Source organism: Vicugna pacos, chromosome 12 (assembly GCF_048564905.1).
Source record: "Vicugna pacos chromosome 12, VicPac4, whole genome shotgun sequence".
NCBI classification, from domain to species: domain Eukaryota; kingdom Metazoa; phylum Chordata; class Mammalia; order Artiodactyla; family Camelidae; genus Vicugna; species Vicugna pacos.
This window is the reverse complement of record NC_132998.1, coordinates 4660106-4680015: the sequence shown is the minus strand read 5'-3', so window position 1 is coordinate 4680015 and position 19910 is coordinate 4660106. Positions and strand designations below refer to the sequence as shown.

Below are 19910 nucleotides of genomic sequence, written 5' to 3'. Positions count from 1 at the left end.
ACCCATCTTTTTGTCTGCAGAGTCAGAAATAAAGCAATGCACCTTCTGGTCCTTGTAGCTCCTCCTCGTTTACAATGTGCTTTCACACATCCTAACCTGATTTGAGCCTTATTACAATAGCCCTGGGGGGTACACAGAATGATCATTTTTTGCTCATATTTTAATGTGCTGAATATAATTTTCACCAATGTGAGACACGATAATATGAAGTAATTAAGCCTAAAATGTATTGAAAACAATAAAAATTGTTATTACGAAGATGCGACTTGGGATAAAAATGACACATTTTAATGAATGTAACGTGCAAAAGAAAATGAAGTGACCTCTATTCAAAACGCGTACAAGACAGGTATTGTTTAAAATGCTTTAGTACTCATTTTCAATAAAAAGAAATCTGGCATTATAAAAATACATAAAATAGTCATGGATTTATACCATTAATTTACATAAGACTTTTTTTTGCATAAAGCAAAGTTATAAAATAGTAAAATAGTTTTAAAAGGTATTCTTATATGAAAGTTACTCCCAGTATAAAATTTTTATAACTTTTTGTAATTTTGGTCCCTCTGTATAAATAAGACATTTTACCCTTTTAAAATTCGTAACTTCATTAAAAACATAGAATTCTCTCTCTTTTAAATAGAAGTCCACTTGAGGTAGTAAGTCAGAACTCTTCTTTGGTTCCATTCAGTCTATGTGTCCAAGTCATAAGACTGGAAATTTGAAGTCCTGTGGTTTTCTAAGGTCTGTTTATAGGTACGTGTGTGCTTTTCTTGCTGAAAATCTGTCCTTTCTCTCCCCTCTTCCTCTGACTCACAGTCCAGGCTCGGGGAAGAGCGAGCTTTCAAGTGAATGGCTCTTGGCGGACAATCCGATGACCGTCCAGGGCTTGGAAAGACATCCAGGCGAGGTCTCCTCAGAGGCTTTCCAAATGTTCCTGCAAGAAAGAAACCCCTTGAGCACATGGGTCCTGCTGTTAGCATGTAACTCAGCAAAATGGGTTTCAAGTGCAGGAGCTCCTTAGCCTGTGAATGTGAACACCGTACGGGCTTCGCACAAGCCCATGTTAGGGGACTCCGGTGGACGTACGTGTCTGTGCTGTGGAGACAGACCTTACAGAACGGAGCTGGGGGCACCTGCACCCCTCTTAAGTGTACCCCCACTGAATACAAGCATCCATTCTTGACCACGTCTCATGACCTACAGTAACACTAACTGTTGAGCATGATATTCTGTAACAGAAGTTCTCCCAAATCCTAGCTTTACTGAGAGCCCACAATTCTCCACAAAAGACACTGGGATAGTTACACACAAGTAAACTGTGTCTGAATGTAGAACATTTCTTTCAAAATAATCCTTATGTCTTGCCCTTTCTTCTTTAGTAGCAAGTTAATTACTCTATTGACTCAAATTTTTGCCTCAGTCATATATGATATTTTCACTTTTCAAAAAGGAACATTAAATAAATATACCATGACAAAGCAAGGCATTTCTTAAAAGCTGGGTAAAATATCTTAAAATTCTATTTTTTTCCTAAATGTTGTGGTTCATTTTTCCATATTTCCATGCAGCGAAAAGATGATCTCAGTTCTTCCACCCCATCATCCCCACGTACTAGACTGAAAAATCCACAACGGAATCTCGGGGCCAGCCCGTGTCTCCCAGCACCACCCAGGGCTTCAAGGCGCTGACGGACCCCTTCGCAGGAGGTGGTCCGGCCTGGCTGACGGGCAGCCGTTGCCAGGTGGGACGCGGTCTACTCTTCAGCTGTGGGCTCAGTCATAAGCCACCAGACATCCCCAGCCACAATCGTGCCACGCACACAACTCCACCCCAGAGACTGCTGCAGCCCCACACTGCTTTTTCCGCATGGCTGACCAGCGGGGCGCCTAAGTCACTTGCAGATCTCTTGTCTCCTGGACGATGCCACACACAGTGCTGCCCAGAGAGTCCCTGAGGCTCAGCGCGGGATTAAATGCATAATCAAGTAAAAGCTCCTTTAAAAGTCTGCCTTTGCTTTTAGAAACGTGTATACTAACTAACTGGCTGTCATGACGGCATCATTAAAAAAAAAAACACCGCCACCAAAAACCATTTTTCAGCAGTCTGGCCTTCAAAGCTCTCACTGCTCTCCCCTGTGCAACTGGGAATGTGGGTGCTGAGTCAAGGTGTCTAATAGCTGCATAAACTTACCCAGGAAAGAATTACTCAGAGTAAGTGGCGCTGGCTCTGGGCCTGCACTGAAGTCTACAGAAGACTTGTTGAGACTTAAGGTGTTCGTTCCGGGCCCCTCGTGTTGGGAGAGAGGAGAGGCGAGCACCTTCCTCACGCGGGAAGGCCACCCTAAGTCACCCACACTCTGCTCGCAGGGCTCTTCCGTAGGCTGAGGACACGGGCAGCACTCCTTTTTCTTTATGTAACTGGGCTCGCAGTGGTCAATTAAAGCTGTTCTCGGGTCAGGACCGCAACCTTTTTAACGTGGGGACAACATCCAGAGACAGAGTGAGTGATTCTGGAAGCCCAACCAGGAAATAAAATCCCCTCCAGATAAGAGACCCACGTACCTGGATGGTAGGCTTCGAAAGGGTCTGAGCAGTACACACTCCCCTTCAGATACACAGGGCCTGTGGGTCCCAAGAAGGGACAAAGGAACGGGTCTGTGGCAGCTTCCACATCAGCTTCGCTGCTGTTGTCAATGTGGCATGGCCCTTGAAAACATACATCTTAGTCACTGTGCTAATTTTGTTCAAGTATCACTCAACATTCTCTCCATTTTTGACATTTTCCATACGTATAGATGAAAAGTTTAGACAGAATACCACATAAAAGATAAAATGGCAGAAACTAATGGTAGAGTTTTTTCAAAATGTACCAAGGCCTATGGATCAGTAACTGAGTAAATATTTTACTAAAAGGGGACTTGATTAGCCACTGTGCTGGATGTGTTAACCTGGCTGCTGGCGTCTCCTGGTTTCCAAGAGAACCCGATCTGCATAAGGACACTGCAGCCACAGCAGCCATGGTCTGAACCACATGATGCCGCCAGCACTGCCCCCTTCTCCAGAAAGTCACTAAGGACCAGGATGAAGGACTGGCACCTAATCAATGACCTTTAGTGCCCAGCTCAAAGATGAGCTCAGCCAGAAAAAAAAAATTCCTATCTTGAGTGCCTGAGCTCAACCACCCAGAAATGACATGCTGAGTGCGCACAGACACAGCACTGGAAGGACAAGAGCTACCGTGAGGGTGTAGCTGCGGTGACGGACCACGTGTCTGGGCAGCAGGAGCCAGGCAGTCGGGGGTCTGGGAGAGAAGCAAACACCCAGAACGTGACCCGACAACGCCGGGGGCCCTGAGGACTGCTCCGAGAGCCCGGTCCAGCCTGGCCCCAGCATCCCGGCGGCGCGGCGCTGTTCTGCTCCAGCTGTCCCTTAGGTGTTTGTAAACGAATTTTTGGTCAACCCTGCTCCATCTGAATGAGCTTGGGCCTCGGTTCTTTGCAACCAAATAAATCTCACAGACCACCGGCTTTTGTGTTCCCATCTTCTCTCCTGTAAGTTTATACCCTCCACCGCTGCCCTGCCAAGCACTTCGCGACTCCTCATTGAGGGTTTTGTCTCACTACTGACTAAACGGTGAAACTGAAGACAGTCTTTCATCCCAGCTGCAGAGTCGGCCACAGACCAGATACTCAACCAGTGCTTGTGGGAAGACAGTAAAATGTTTTAAAACAACGTCACCAGCTTCCATGTGTTGAGCCCTTAATCTGTGCCCAGCACCAGCTGGTCCCCCACTATCATCCTATCCAGTGTTCACAACACCCTGAGCGGGAAGGATCGCAACTGCCCAGGACACACGGGCAGCGTGAGCAGAGGGCCCTGAACCGGCCGATGCGCCTGCGTCCCCTCCTCACCACGCTTCAAACCGCACAGGTCTTCACGCGGCAGTCAGTCAGATGTCTCTACAGGATGATCTTAAGTCGTGTGACTTTTAAGACCACGCATGAAACCAGCTGAACGTCGTTTAAGTAAGAAGAACATTCAGGGCCAGAGAACATTCACAACATAAAGGACGTATCACGCCGCATAGAGGAACTGAATTTGCTTAGCCTGTTTCTCTTCTTTTAATTGCTGGAAACAAAGATTTTTCCAATGTGTAAGAGAAAGGCATCCAGCTATTTCACGTCAGCTTTGCTAGTGATCTTCGGCCAGGTTCTAAACACACGAGTGTATCAATTTCTTGTGAAAATCAAGATTATGTTGGACCTTTCTATTGGGTTATTTCAAGGCAACCGCAGCCCATGTTCGTTTTAAACACGTACCATTACTGTCATGTTGTGGTAAGAAAAACGCGCCTCCTGAAGGAGCGACGAACTGGTGGTGGCTCCCACTCTCTGAGGAGACGTACCCATCCTGTCTGTCGGCTAGCGTTCCCTGAGATGACAAGTAACTAGGGATGTCAGCCGGCAAGTTGGTCTCATCTGCAACCAAACAACGGCATCCTGTTAACCGAGACGGATGGTAACTGCCACACAGGCTTCCCCGATGAGCGTCTGCACTGCTTAGTTTTCTGTTCAGGTCCAATCAACCTGCTCGTGCAAACCGTCCTGACTGAGCAGTACTGGGCTACGGCGAGCCTGCGCCCACCTTCTCCTCGACAGCGTGCGGGACACCCCTCCCGCATCTCAAACACAACAGATGTTTACAGACAGAGGCGTGGCCATTTTCGTGGGATCACATCCAAGCTCTTGATTTAAGCTTGATTTCTGCCACATCCCTGCCTTAGTATTAGTCATCGATATAGGAGTTTGCACACCTAGGTCAAAGCTCCGCTCCCACCATACCAGATACCTGCACACACACACACGCGCATATGCAGTCACACGTGACAAAACAAAACACGAGGGCCCAGGACAAGCCTCACGACTGCAGGGCTGTTCCCGGCCCTCCGTCACCACCCTGTCAGATGGGTTTACGCCGTGGTTTGGACTGACTCTGAGAGCCAACAGGATACTCTGATGAGGCTGTAACAAAAAGCACTCATCTGTAACCATCAGCTTTATTTTGTGCTGGGGTGTTACCTGGAGCTAACTGTAGCTCTGCAGCTTGAAACAAATGAATCACCCCTGTGACACGGCCTCAGACTGCGAGACACACACTCCAGGAAGAAATCACGGCGGGACCGTGCACACGCACATGCGCACACACACACGGCCCCGCACCCTGCGCCAGGCTGCCGTCTAACACCTGTGTTGGTGATGCTGCAGTCCTCGTTCCTCCGCCGGGTGTGGTAGATGATGACCACCCACACGAGCGACGTGCCCACCACACAGCAAACCACCGCTATGATCACGATGCCCACGGTGGCCCATCTGTCATCGTCCAGCGACGAGGCTGTCATCTGGGGGGAGTCGCAGGTGGGGGTGGGGATCACGCTGAGGCGCAAGTGGCCTCTCTCAGTGCCCAGGGTGTTAGACATTTCACACGTGTACTTCCCGGCATCGCTGACATCGGAGTCCACAATGATTAGCAGCTGGTTGCCTGCTGCAAAAAAGTGCCTTTCAGTGACCACCAAAGGGCTGTCATCCTTGGTCCAGTTCAGCCTGGGAGGAGGGCTCCCTCCCGCGATGCACTGCAGGACGGCTGTTTCCCCCTTGGTCACAGTTCGATCTAACAGGGGCCGCAGAAATGATGGCGTCTCTGAAATGACAAATCATGCTCTTAATCTCTGACATGAAATTAGACTTTGCACGGCATAAGACCTTGCCCGTGAATGTATTCAAACTGGAGCTAAAAACTGTCTTCTCTCACAACTTATGAACAACAAATAACAAAAGTAAATTATTTTCAGAATTTTAATGTCAGCTTTTTAAGAGCCTAAACATCTACACAGAATCTGGGATTTCAAGTCATCATTTGGCTGTCGTTTACTTACGATACCAGTTAAAGGGTAATAGTTACTGTTTCTTTCGCTCCGTCCCCCTCACTCTCGGCAAGGTCAGGGAATGCTGGGAGTGAGGCGAAGCAAAGCACTTCAGGTGTTTTTTAGAAATATAGAATGTATTACAATTACTTCAAGCACAAGGGCGTGTTGTTGGATAAAATAAAATCAGAATGTTTAAATTTTTAAAGGGAAACTTTCTAGTGCCAGATGTCCTGATCTGTATCAAAATTCTGAAAATAATTTACTGTTACTGTGTAGTGTTGGTAGGTTACTCTGATTTACTCTTTTAAAGATACACATATGATTCACATGCTCATATACTTTTTTTAAAGCAAATGTTTAGGTAAATGATAAAAGATGAACTCTGATTTCCAGAGTTGTATGGGGGCCAAGGAAAAAGTAGGTCCCTCTCAATTTGTTCATGGATTTGCTTTCTTACATTCTTTACATTGTTAAGACCCTTAGGGGAGACTGCACAACAGGAAGAGTAAGGGAAGGTGATTCCTGCAAAAAGGGGGAGCATCAAAGCATGCACTTCCTCCCCGCCTTGGGAGGGAGGGAGCAGACTGATCGCACTGGCCACAGGCCTGAAGAAGCAACTTCAAAGCTTCTGAGAAGCCACGGTCCCCCTCAGGAAAGGGCAGGGTCCTACAGACCATCTCTCACCCCCAAAACTTGTGACACTTCTTAGGGCCTTCGGGTGAGCGGGCATCTTTCAGACTGACGCGCATCACAGAAGCTGAAAACGCCCACTCACCGAGGACAGTCAGAGTGGCGTTTGCAGAAATGCTACCCGCACTGTTCTGAGCTGTGCAGCTGTACACCCCGACGTCCTCTGTCTTCACGTCCACGATGAAGAACACGTCGTCCTCAGGCATGACGTGCATGCGTCTCTCCCTCGCGGCCGGGAAGTCTGTGCCCCCGTCCTTCTGCCAGGCGATCTGTGGGGCTGGGTGCCCCAGGGCGGCGCACTCCAAGCGCGCCATGGCCCCGGCGCGGATGGTCAGGTCCATGGGCATCTTGGTGAATGAAGGAAGCACTGAAACCAGAAACACAACGCAGGCACTAGTGTGCTGGGGTTTGAGAGATTCACTGGTCCATTTCTATTCCTTTTTCTGGAGGGGGACTTACACACGTCCCTAACACAGGTAAGGCAGGGGGTATTTCCATTTGCAAGTTGAGACGGAGTGACTGACTCCCTCAAGGCTACACCGGTACAGAAGTGATGAGTAAAGATGGAACAGGTTATCTGATCTTCAGACTGATGGTCTTTCTGCTAGTTTTCAGTCACTTTTTAGTTTCCTCAATAATTATGTGTGAGACCTTGGACAGATCAATTAATCTCTTTGTACCCTGACCTCTCCACCTTCCTTTTTGAAGTTCCCCTTTGGCTCTAACAGGCTGTGACTTTGGATATGTATTCTGTCCTCTAATTTTATTGTTCTACGCGTCAGGCCTCAGCAGTCATCTGCTGAATAAACACATTAATGAACTGCATCTTCTACCACGGAAGACACGAACAATTGATACACTGTAAACCTGTCTACCTGCCACACAAAGTGCACGATGAGAGGCTTTTATAAAGAACAGCAGCTAACACTGCATTTACTGAGCACTTACTGTATTCCGTGCGTTCTGCTAAGTTCTTTACACAATTATTTTATTTAACAATGATCATACCTCTGTAAGGTAGGCACTGTTATTCCTAAATGAAAGATGTGGAAAGGAGGCAAGAGAGGTCAAGGAACTCGACGAGCACCCCTCAGCCGCAGGCAGGAGTAGAAGGATGCAAAACCAGATGTCTGAGTTAAGGGTGGCATGCTTTCTGTTGGCACGAATGTAAACTGGTGCAGCCACCATGGAAAACAGTATGGAGGTGCTTTAAAAGACTGAAAAATAGAGCTATCATAAGACCCAGCAATTCTACTCCTGGGCATAAATCCAGAAAAGACAAAAACTCTGTTTCAAAAAGAGTTGCACCCCAGTGTTCACAGCAACACTATTTACAATAGCCAAGACACGGGAGCAGCCCAAGTGCCCACCAACAGATGGCTGGTTTAAGAAAAACAAACATTCACACACACGTAGACTAGAATACTACTCAGCCATAAAAAGGAGTGAAATACTGCCATTTGCAGCAACATGGGTGGCCTAGAGAATATTGTACTAAGTGAAGGAAGTCAGAGAGACAAGTATCATACGGCATCACTTACATGTGGAATCTAAAAAATAACACAAATGAATCTACATACAAAACAGAAACAGACTCACAGACAGAAAATAAACATACAGCTACCAAAGGGGAGAGTGAAGGGGGAGGGATAAATTAGGAGTCTGAGATGAACAGATACAGACTGCTATACGTAACATAGACAAGTAACAGAGATTTACTGTGTAACAGAGGGAATGACATTCAGTACCTTACAATAACCTGTAATGGAAAATAATATAAAAAAATGTAGAAAAACAGAATCACTTTGCTGTACACCTGAAAAGAAACTAACACAATATTGTAAATCAACTACACTTCAATTTAAAAAAATAGGAGCGTGTGCTTTAACACTATGCTTCAAAGCCTCTCACATGAGACTGGGACACTGTGAACTCCCGAAGAGCAAGAAAGCGTCTGGCTCACCTGGGCTCCCCGCCCCGCCAAGCACGGGCCCTCAACACAATGACCGCTTGCTTACATACAAACAACCCTCGAACTTCATGCTGAGTGAGAGGCAGGGAGAGGAAGGGTTGTGTGGGAGCCAGGAGAGCAGGGGACCAGGGTAGGAATGAGAGAAAGAGAGGAAAGCAGGCACTTTTTCTGCTTCTCAACGGTGTCTTTTAACGCAAAAGGAAAAGTCAGACCACATACTGTTTACTGTGAGCTTGGCTTTCACAGAGTAGGATGAACCGAAGTGGTTGGAGATGACGCACTGGTACCTCCCCTCACTGGTAAACTCCACGTTGCGGAGCCGCAGGATGGTGGTGTACTCCATCACCTCACCGCCCTGGGCCCGCAGGTGTGCGTAATTTTCCATTTCCGCATCATGCAGTAGCTCATTGTCTTTTTTCCAAGCAAAAGTCATTGGGGAATCACTGCTGCTGGCAGCCGAGCAGATAAAACTCAGATTGGAACCTTTTATTGCCGACTGCGTTTCTGGCTGAACCGTGATCTGGGGTTTAGGAAAATCATCTGTTCAAAACGGAGAGGAAGAAACAAAACAGTTTTAAAGCTTGAGAGTCCAAATGCTACTCAGATTTGAACACCAGGAAACTCAAAATAAACAGTGGCTTAGGTTTTACCCTTTTGTGTATGTTTCACAGATGGAGTAGCAGTCCCACTGTTGAAATGGTAGCTGGGAAGAGTTTATAAAGGAATGCATTCATCTCAAATCGAGACTGAGACCTAGTTACCAGTCATTAACTGAGAAGAGGCTGGAATTTTGGAATATACTCCAGACCCCCTGTGGTCCCTTTTTACATAATCAGCTAAGACACTTCCAAGCTCATGAATCAGCTTAAAGTGCTATTGTCAGGAACTGCATTCCCACGCTCTCACAATATGCTTTCCACAAATAAGAACCAGAAAAATTAAGAAATCAAACATCAGTAATGATAATCAATATCACCAGAGACAGCAATTAACACCCCATTTACCAAAAACACAGTTCATATTAAACGACAGTAATTTTTAGGCAGAGAAGGAAAAAAATCCTGCAGAGAAAGAAAAAGCCTCTCTCAAGCTCACTGTGAGACCCTGGCTGCAGCCTGGAGTTTGGAGGGGCCAGTCCACAAGGCCGCTGGGCTACACTGCCAGAGCCACGCTGTAATTAGGGCTCAGCAACTCTCTCATTCCAAACGGGTATTTTAAGTTCTCAGTTACTTTTTAGAAAAGTTACCTTTTTGAACTTCAGTTTCTCAGAGATAGTCTAAACCCAGAAGAAAGCATCTTGAATCCTCTAAAATGTACTACTTGGGTGCTCTGAAAAACTAATGTGCGTGTGCATGTGTGTGTGCATGTATGGACGGGGTGTGGGGGGGTCCTCTGACAACTCCAGTGCAGCTCATCTCCAATGTCGTGCCTACACGCTGTAATCCAGATCATTTCTGCTTCCATATGATTGTTCTAAAATTCTCACGTGGTCAATGTTCAGATTCTCAGTGGAGTGACAAATCTATGGAGACCACATATATGTCTCAAAGCAATAGAGGGTTCTTATCGTGAGACGCAAGAACTGTGAAATAGAGACCATGGAAAAGGAATGCTCAGGCCCTTACAGATGTATGTCCAGGGCTTATTTAGATCCAAAGCCACATCAGATGTTTAAATTCCAGAAACCGTGGGCACTAACTATGTCATGCTACAACCTAAAAGGAGTTTTTCTTGTACTAAACAATTGAAGGCAAAGTGGTTTTAAATAAATTTTTAAAGGCTAATGTAAAGTTGGGTTCTGTAATATCTCAACGCACATGTTAAAATTCAAGCAAACTTTGATTCCATGTTCTATCCGCACACTTATTTTCACAAAGATCTCCACGGCAGAGAAGAGTGAACAGCAGTGTAGTGTGGCAGACAGCAGACGGCACCAGACAGATGAAGACCTGGCTTTCCGATCCGGATCTGCGAACTAGCTATCTGAAGCCGGGTAAGCAGATGTCTAACGCTGAGATGCGTACATGCTAAAGCAAAGGACCTTACCTTTATTTATAATAAACTCAAACTTTCTATTATAGTCATGTTTCACCCACCAATTGTAAAAATTTTTAGCAGCCTATAAACCACTAGCTAACTTTCTCTTTCTATTCCACACAAATTAGCATCTGTACAGGATTTAAGTCTGTCTCTTCACTGGGCTCACATGAGCCTCTCAATGACCCCCAGGGTTGGGAAGAGCAGACAGTGGTATTCCCATCTCACAGATGCAAAGACTGAGTTAGGGAACTGAAGGCGCGCAGAAGGGCTGAGACTCTCCCCCAACTCTCTCAATGTCCAACATCATTCTCTTTCCACCAAACCACCCTGACGCCAACACAAAGAGGAAGAAACTGTACGAGCATTTCCTTCCATTAGTGAAACTGCAATCATCAGCAAACTAAGATCCACGCTCATCTACCTCAGCAGAAATAAGAGCTTTATTAGGGGAACATAAATTTACTCAAATCCAAGATCTGGACAAATGGGAGAGAAAAAAAAAAAAAGAAGAATGAATAAAACGCCGAGGCCATAGTGCCACTCACCACACACAAAGCCATCTGGGCTGACGGCAAAAATACTTCTTCCCTTCAGCAACTGCGGATGCGCACAACTGGCGTTGACGAAGCTCTGAAAGTTGTTTTCCGCCACCCACTGCGGGAGCCATTTTAGTTGGCAATCACACAAAAGGCTTGATGTATTTAAATGCCTGAAGAGAGTAATTACATTCAATTTGCTTTGTATGAAATGCAGATTTCTACAAGTAAATGAAACTCAAGTAAATACTAACAAAGCAATGAATGTGGACACCAAATACATACAACCCACGGAATAAACATTCTATAGTCCATCTTCAAATGCAAGATGTGGAACTAGCACCGTTTTTTTGTTGTGGTGGTTCTTACTGATCTGCGCAGACAGACGTGCTGATGTAACAAACACACCTGACTCCTGGACACTGCGTACTACGAGAGAGGCTCTGCGCCGTAACAGGCCCCGCCCGCTTAAACTGCAAAATCGCAACGGAAAGAAAAAGGAACTCCTCTTTTCCACAAAGGGAACAAATAACCAACTCCTCTTGCTTTCTCGTAATAAAAGTTATGTGAAGAACATGCCAGATACTTTCTATAGACACGTCATCCAGGAGGACCTACCCCATGACAGGACCCCCCTCTACGCTTTATCTGAAATTCTTGGATGGAAAAGAAAAGCTTACAGTTGTTGAAGTTTCTTCATTTGTGAGAAAGCGTTGCCTTGCAATGACATGATCGCGTTGTCACTCAGGTCTCTGAAAGCAACCACGTCAAGTGCGTTAGAGGGAGTCGGGGTCACCAGGCGCCTTCAGGCACAGGCTGGACCCGCACTGCCCGCCCCTTCACCACCAAAGTGCTCTGTGTGAAACGCACCAACGCGGGGACCAGAGGAACTCAACAGGAAGCCGGGTTTGAACACAAGGACGCCTGCGTCAGAGCAGGTTCCGCTCTGGTCAGACAGTTTACACCACCACAGGCTTTTTGGCCCACAAGGGCCTAAGCTATTCTGCCATGTTATTTTACCGTATTTCTCATTATTCAGCTTAGTAACGCTTAGTAACTTTTAAATACACAAATAAAATTCCTCATAATTATGCTTTTTAAAAACCATCATGGACAGAATGGACAGAATGCCTTCCATGATAGGTACCGTGTTATGTGATTTACATCTACACATTATTACAATTATCCCTCACAGCAACCCAAAAGAAGATGATCTAACTACTCCTTGGTTTGCATAAAAGAGGCAGATCAGATGTGAACTCAGTTATTTCCAGTTTCAAAACCGATGCTCTGAGTCACCAGCCTACTCTGCCACTCACAACTCACTGACAGAGAGACAGCAAGGGGTTCAGACAAGAGGTACTCGCTGAAACAAACCAACCAACGGCCACTTCAGGCAGGACGTTTCCAAATGAGAGTGTATTCAGGCTGATTTGATTTTTAACTCGTACTTACAAGCAGTCTGAATTAAAGTCCTCGCCACAGTGATTGCCACTCTGCTTCCCTTTACATGGGTCAGGGTAGGCAGGAGGGATTTTGAAAGAGACAAGTGGCAGCAGAAGACAGAATCAAGGTCCCAAACATGGGCAGGGGAAGAGGCTGGGGGAGGCACACAGGGTTAGGAAACTGAAGCAGAGGTCAGTACTCCCCTAACCCACTAATTCCACTTTCCCAGAAACATTATGGGTCAGATGACAAATGCTTTTGGCTAGTTTCCCTTTGAAAATAATTTGTTTCACTAAGTCCAGCAATACTGGCCCACCCTTCCAAACTATGCTTTGCAGAGTCATCAGACCACAACCCGCACTGCTGCACGGCCAGTGCGGCTAGCGACCCACAACAATGGGGCACAGATCACAGCTGGACACGAGCACCAGTGCCGGCACAACCAGATGTGTCTCTTACATCATAACTGCTTTTGTCCAGGTGAACGGGTATTAAAACTTGTGGCTACAGAAGCACTCCTCAACAGTCAGGGCGAGCAGGCTTCACGTCACTTCGGCCTCTCACTGCACACATACACTTGCAGACACGGCTATATGGCAAGCTAGCTGGCTTTGTGATGGGCAGGTTCTGACTCCCAGCAAGGCTGCCTGGCTTGCCCTCCCAGTGCCTGAAAACGTTTCCATCCCTAACTGTAATTTCAGAAATGTGTGCCGGGAGTTACAGAGGGCAGACGCTGTGAGGGCAAGAGCTGCTGAGAAAGCGGAGGCCACCCTGGTTTGAGTCCTGCTTCTGCCAGGACTGAGAGGTTGATTAGCAAAGGAGAACGATGAAAAGAAAAAAAGGAGGAAAAACAGGCTGGACATTTTATACTTAAGCAATAGCCACAACAACAGAAATCCTCCAAGCAGCCTTAAAGCTCTCCTTCCACTTTCTCGAAGACAGGGGGACCTGTCTTTTCTGATTTTTAAAATGCAAGTCACCTCCTTAACTGCTCAATAGAACCGGTGACCCCTCAGAGCCTCCATGTCTTAACTTAAAAATTAAGATAAGAATAGCTATTGAATAGCTTTCTTGTGAGGATTAACTGAGACAATATTATATATAAATACTTGGCAGAATGCCTGAGAGGCAGAGCATATGTGATAAATGGGAGCTTTTAAAAAAATTAAACGTACCTCTGCTTGAGAAAAATAATTAAAAGAAAACCCAGTAATGATGTAATGTCCTTAAATGCAAAAGAAGTATGTACCTGTGTACGTACACTTTCACAGAGATACAGACAGAGGAACAGGTAGCTCGGTAAGGCGGAAGACAGACAGATGTGTACAGACGTGAGGACACCAACAGAATTCCGTCTGGTTTACGTCCTCTTTCATGATGCGTAAGCAGAGAACCAGCTCAGACTTCCTTGAGGGGAACAAAGTCCTGCTACTCACAGGTGTTCCAGTGCATCCAAACCACTGAAGGCCTTTCTGGTAATGGATCGAATCCGGTTTCCCTGGAGTGTTCTTAAAAAAAGAAAAATTATAACGGAACAGTTAATAAAAGCCATCTTGGAGTGTGATTCTCATGCAAAGAATTGCTTTTTAAACCATTTGTGAATAAGTCTGTTCTCTTCAGTTAAACAACATAGCCTTAAAAAAAATGTATCCGTGCCATCTATTTCAGTAATACAGTTCAGCATGGTTGCAAAGCATTCACCAGAGAATCCGGCCAAAATAGGTATTCAAGAAGCCACTCTGACGGTTAAATTAAAGCAGTGATTTTTCGAAGAGGTAGAAATTTTTATTCCAAGTCGAGTGTCTCCGAACTCTAATAAGTAAAGCAGGTAATGGGGAGACTTCCTCCTTCCCCTCCCCCTCCCTCCCTGTAGATACCTTCATTGTCCACAGACCTTTAGGGCTACGTGGAACTCAATCTGAAACCACTCACTTAGAACTCAGAATCCGGCCATCAGCAAGGCCATTTTGTGGCTGAATATAAAGGTTTTTATCCTGTATTGCTTGGAACCCACTGCAGTATTATTGCTGGATACTGGATCACTTCATTTAAAAATTCCTCTGAGCAAAGGGCAACACTGGACTTTTCGAAGTGTTGAACTTAGTAAGTGCGCTAACTTTTACACAACGATCATCTCAAGAGTCCAAGCACTCAAAACAACTTAAAACTCTTATCTGGACGCGAAGGTAAGCCGCGCGCTGACTGAAGCGTTGAGTAAAACCACTATGTCCAAGAAAGAAAATCTAATTAACATACACTCTGTATCAGAGCAGTCATCTGGGGAAACGACGAAGGGTGGTGACCGATTAAGCACCTACTTCTGAACTCTTTAGAGATGCCAACTTGTGTGTGGAACTGACTGGGATTAAGACAAACCGTTTCGGTCAAAGAGCAAGGCAGACTACGAAGCAAATCACTCACAGACGCCTCAGTTTGTCAAGGCCAGAGAAGGCACCGTTCATGTCCTCGATGGTCCAGGAAATTTCATTGTTCTTCAGATCCCTGATTAACAGAAGGAAAGTTACCGAAACTAGGACCAGGCTCCTCACCAAAGATACAGGTGTTCTCTTCAGAGATGTGCTTAGAAATCTAACATCACCTCCCAGGCGGCACGTAGCCTGTAGGAAGTTCATCGCACTCCCCATGTCATCTCTGCCCCTTTCAAAATGACGGGAACTCTCTCTCTCCAACATACCGCTTACATCCTGCCCTTCTCACTCAGCAACGTTTTAGGTTTTTGCCCGAAATCGGGACAGTTGACTCTGGCCCTATTAACTCCTCTATCAAGATGACTAAATTTTGAAAGTCTTGAATGGTCTGAAAAATACATTAAACTTTAAAACCACTGTTCCAACCACACAAGGAGCAGTTCGCCAAAGCACACAGCATGTCTTTCAATTATGTAATGCTTCAAACAGCAAACAGAGCAAGCCTTTCCAACAGGCCAAAAATCAAAAGCCCGTGGCACGACATTAAAATGAACATTTGAGAGATTTTTTTCAAAGGTCAATTAGTCCAACTCTCTTTTCTTTCTCTTGGGACAGAATCAAGTCTGGATATAACTGGCCTGATAAATATGCATCTTCTTTTGCTGTCCTTTGTATATCTTTTTCTGCTCTGGGTCAATTTTTAATCAGCATTTTCACAAAGAAAAATTTAGAGATTTAAAACTGCTTCCCTCTTGAGCCGTTACCAGCTTCCTGGACATCCCGAGAAGGCTAACTGTAATCGCCCACACAGTCTGATCACTATCCCTGCAAAATCCCTACAAGAAGCACATGTGGACAGAATGGGCCAGTTGTAATCAAACTGATCTGGGAAAGATTAAGACACCACTTCTGAGGCCGTACACATTTCCTTCACAACAAAGGAAACCTGCTTGGAGAAAAGTGGGCACGTTTAGGAACCAATTAGGTTCATGTACAGAGAGCACAATGTGTAACTTACAGTGTCTTTAAACTGGAAAGCCCCCGGAAGGCGCAATCAGCGATGTAGCTGACTTTGTTATTCCCGATGTGCAGTGTATTTAGCAAGCTTAAGCCCAGGAAGCTTGAATCATCTAACCTCGATAAGTGATTGAAAGTTAGGTCCCTGTAAAGAAAAAAGGAACAGGAAAACAAACAATAGCGTTTATTTTCCAGTTCAACACAATGATCCGCTTAAAAAAAAGAAGGATGAGATATATTAACACAATAATCCTTATTTTAAAACTCTGCCTTTTTAATAATACCCAGGCAAACATTATTTCTAATCCTAGTAATTAAAAAAATTCTCTTTATTTGAAAATAACCACCACTGCTTTGGCCCGCGTGCCACAGAGTCGAAACAGCAGAGCTGGCTTCAGCTTACTGCAGCTAAACTCTGACTAGGTTGCATGTGAAAAAAGCTGTCACCTTGGAAACTTTGTTATGAAAATTTCACAGATCAGTGGTAAGAAGCTCATGCTCTGGCTTGATTCCTGCTCTCGAACCTGAGGAGAATGAAAGGCAACTCACAGCTCGCTGAGTTTCTGGCAGAACTCCCAGGCGTCAGGGCTGATCCTGCTGATGGCATTCTGGCTGAGATGGAGCTCCTGCAGCGTCAGCAAGCCGTAAAGCCAGCCTTTGGTGATCTCTGTCAGGTTGTTATGGTCCAGCTGCCTACAGTTACAATAAGAACCAAAAGCCAGATCCAAAGCTCATCATCTAGACTCTTCCAAGGGGACGTATGATTACAATCCACTACATATTCCTATTGTTCCTAGAGGTTTAGCTTTTGTTATGTGAAGACATCAGCACAAAACACCATGCTTATAAATTCTCAGTCACATTACCTGAAACAAAACTAAAAATTAAATGGTATGATTGTAAATTATGAGATTTTAACACTGGATTTCACATGAAAGCTACTAAATGTTCACCGAGCATTGCTTGATCACACTTCCGGAGTAGGAACTGTGACAACCCCCACTTACAAGATTTCCATGTTGCTCAGCCCCCAGAAAGCGCCATCCATGAGTTTTGTCACGCCATTCCTCTGCATCTTCAGAGACTTCAGAGCACCAAGCCCTTGGAACGTGAGCCCATCCACATTTTTAATCTTGTTTCGGTTCAGTTCACTGCATTGGATATTACAGTTAAACAGTTAGCTTACGTGACAAATTCCGGAGGTAGTAATAAAATGTGACATTACTACAGTAGAGTTAAACCAGCTAGTGTTAAATCACATAGAATGTTTTAAATTTCTAAACATTTTCATTGAGAAGAATTTTGATTTACTAGCAGTGAGTCAATTTCCTTCTGAAGCATGGTATACTTTTGGAATAAAATACTCACACCAGACGACACTTTAATTTCTAAACTGTTGTCCATTCAGTATAGAAGTAAACACATTAATATTGGTTTTTAAATTATCCAGAATGGGAATGTTGAATATCATGTGGAAAGAGGTCTACTCAGGAGCAGGGCCATCAAGTTTATCCTGTTCAGTCTGCTAACAAAAACTGATTTCTTTCTTTGACAACTAGGTCCATGTTTAATGTTTTCACTTTAAGGCAGTCACATTCTCAACTTTGGCTGCACTCAGGAATCACCTGGGGAAGTTCTAAAAACAACTGAAGCCTGGATCTTACCCCCAGAGGTTCTAATATCATTGGTCTAGGCCCAGGCATTGGGACTTTTAAAAGCTCCCCAAGCGACTGTAATGTGCAGCCAGGGCTGAAAACCGCTATAGTGGAGGAGCCTGCTCACAGACAGGGCTCCGCTTACTAACGAGACAGCTCTTCACGGCTGCTTAGGCCATCAGGGCCCCGCAGCTGTCGGCACGGCCCTCATATCCACAGCGGTGGGAGTCCCCACGCCGTCTTCAGTGCCACGACGATGTCTCTGACGAAGGCCATTCAGTGATCACCCTGCTCACTCTTTCAGTAACAACCCAGCCTGCCTTGTCAGGCAGAAGCTTGCGCTGGGTGACTGTGAGGCTCTGAGGTAGAGATTCTGCAGCTCTGGCTCCCACAGGGGAAGCAGCCACATCCTTGCCTCTGCACTCCCTTCGCCACATAGTGGATGTCAGGGGGCAGGTGCCGAGGGTTTAGAGGAGGTGAGGGGACAGTATCTAAGGGGCTCTGTACTTACAGGTGCTGCAGCTGGGGCAGCTTGAACATCCTGGGCGGGAGAGCGGAGAGCCGGTTTCGGTTCAGCTTCAGTACCAGGAGTGTGTTGGCCAAGTTGTCAAAGTACCCCGGTTCCACGGACGTCACTCGGTTGCTGTTGATGGACCTGTCGGAAGTGTGAAGATGAGCTTCTCTCCCTAGTTCTTTGGGAAGTGAAAGTGCATGTATTCTCTGCATATAAAGGCTCTCCAAAGAACCTCACCATCATTTGAAATGATGGACGCTTAAAATCATTAACCCTTTAGGTCCCTGTCCCAACGTCGGCTATGATTCACACCGATTGCTGGGGAAAGCGACTGGAACATTTGAAGACTATGAACACTCGTTAGAGATGCTCATCCAATTTCTGTGAAAGTCATTTATTAATGAAACACTCTAGTGGTTTAACTTGGATTACTATTTTTAAAAAGAAGCACTTAGTTTCTAACAGAGGGTATCTCATTTTTGTAACCCAAAGTGTAATAAAATGAAGACTGTAGTTATTTGGGCTTACAGCAAATTATCAGTAAGAAAGTTACATTTTGATCCATCAGCAGTAAAAAAAAGGACAGAGTTCAGCATACCTTAAAGTTGAGTCTTTTTAAAAATATACTACAACATTTTCATCACATGTGGAAACTTCTGTTAAAAACAACTCGACTTACAGATATTTGAGTTGCAGGGGTGGAAGCGCAGTTTTAAGCTCTGAAATGTTATTGCCACTCAGGTCCAAAGTTTCTAGGGACTGAAAGTGTTTCACATGTTCAGGCAGTATTTCCACAATCTTGTTTCCAGCTCTGGAAGTCAAGAATAGCACAGATAACAGGGTTGATGGTACAACAATCTGAAAGGTGAAAAACATTTTCTATCTCTAACTCATTTTTCAGAAATATGGAGAACCGACTGCTCTAAACAGCACTTTTAAAAGTTAAACAGCAACTCCTTAGTCACTTCAATTTTGCGTTAAGCAGTAAATCATAATACTAGAATTATGAAAAGCACTCCTTTATAAACCAGGGAGCGTTTAACAGCTGTGGTTATGGAAATGCTGTGCAATTGAACTGGTTTCTCTTTCTGTTGTTTTGTTAACAGTCTTTCCTCCTTATCATTTTCTGAAATGGGATGTGAAGTGCCTAGCACCGAGCTAGCATTCCAGGCGCTGATGTGTTCTGTTCCCTGTTCTTTCTTTTTGAATCCTAATGCACTTCTAATTCTTCTCTTGGAAAGTGCCCACACTACAGGTGCCAGTGAACTTAAAGTACTCATCAGACTGGGGCTTCTAAAAAGCCATCCTACAGAAATCTTTTTCTTTTAGAAATAGCACCTTTCAATGCACTGCCACAGTCCTCAGTATCAGTGGATATGCTCGCTCCAGAGCTTTGAATATTGTAAGAGTATTACATAAGAGTCCGTCGGTCTAAACAACCCCTGGGAGTAACTAGATTTTTAAAAATTTTGACCTTAACTGTCTTAAACACTGGACTAACCATGATGTTCAACATGGTAGCTACTTGTGGCTCTTTAAAATTAAATGCTGAAGTTCCATTCCTTAGTCACAGTACCCACATTTCAGGTCCTGAATAGCTACATGTGCCCAGCATGTGCCAAATGGGCCAGGACACATACAGAGCATTCCCAGTATTGTGGGAAGTTCTGTTGGTAAGCACTGTCC

General features: G+C 45.1%; 1 protein-coding gene across 1 annotated transcript in view; it reads right to left on the bottom strand.

Annotated features, from left to right (window-relative positions):
* Positions 1–266: 266 nt before the first annotated feature.
* LRIG3 (leucine rich repeats and immunoglobulin like domains 3) overlaps positions 267–19910 on the bottom strand; it is a 45048-nt gene continuing 25404 nt past the window's right edge. The window contains exons 4-19 of the mRNA XM_072972497.1: positions 18904–19035; positions 18222–18365; positions 17063–17206; positions 16605–16748; positions 16057–16200; positions 15031–15111; positions 14046–14117; positions 11844–11915; positions 11173–11336; positions 8807–9127; positions 6701–6982; positions 5247–5699; positions 4322–4480; positions 2565–2708; positions 2194–2469; positions 267–937 (exon numbers count right to left, since the gene is read on the bottom strand). Of these exons, the coding sequence (XP_072828598.1) occupies positions 693–937; positions 2194–2469; positions 2565–2708; positions 4322–4480; positions 5247–5699; positions 6701–6982; positions 8807–9127; positions 11173–11336; positions 11844–11915; positions 14046–14117; positions 15031–15111; positions 16057–16200; positions 16605–16748; positions 17063–17206; positions 18222–18365; positions 18904–19035 (2977 nt within the window). The 3' untranslated portion in view covers positions 267–692. The remainder of the gene's footprint in view (positions 938–2193; positions 2470–2564; positions 2709–4321; positions 4481–5246; positions 5700–6700; positions 6983–8806; positions 9128–11172; positions 11337–11843; positions 11916–14045; positions 14118–15030; positions 15112–16056; positions 16201–16604; positions 16749–17062; positions 17207–18221; positions 18366–18903; positions 19036–19910) is intronic.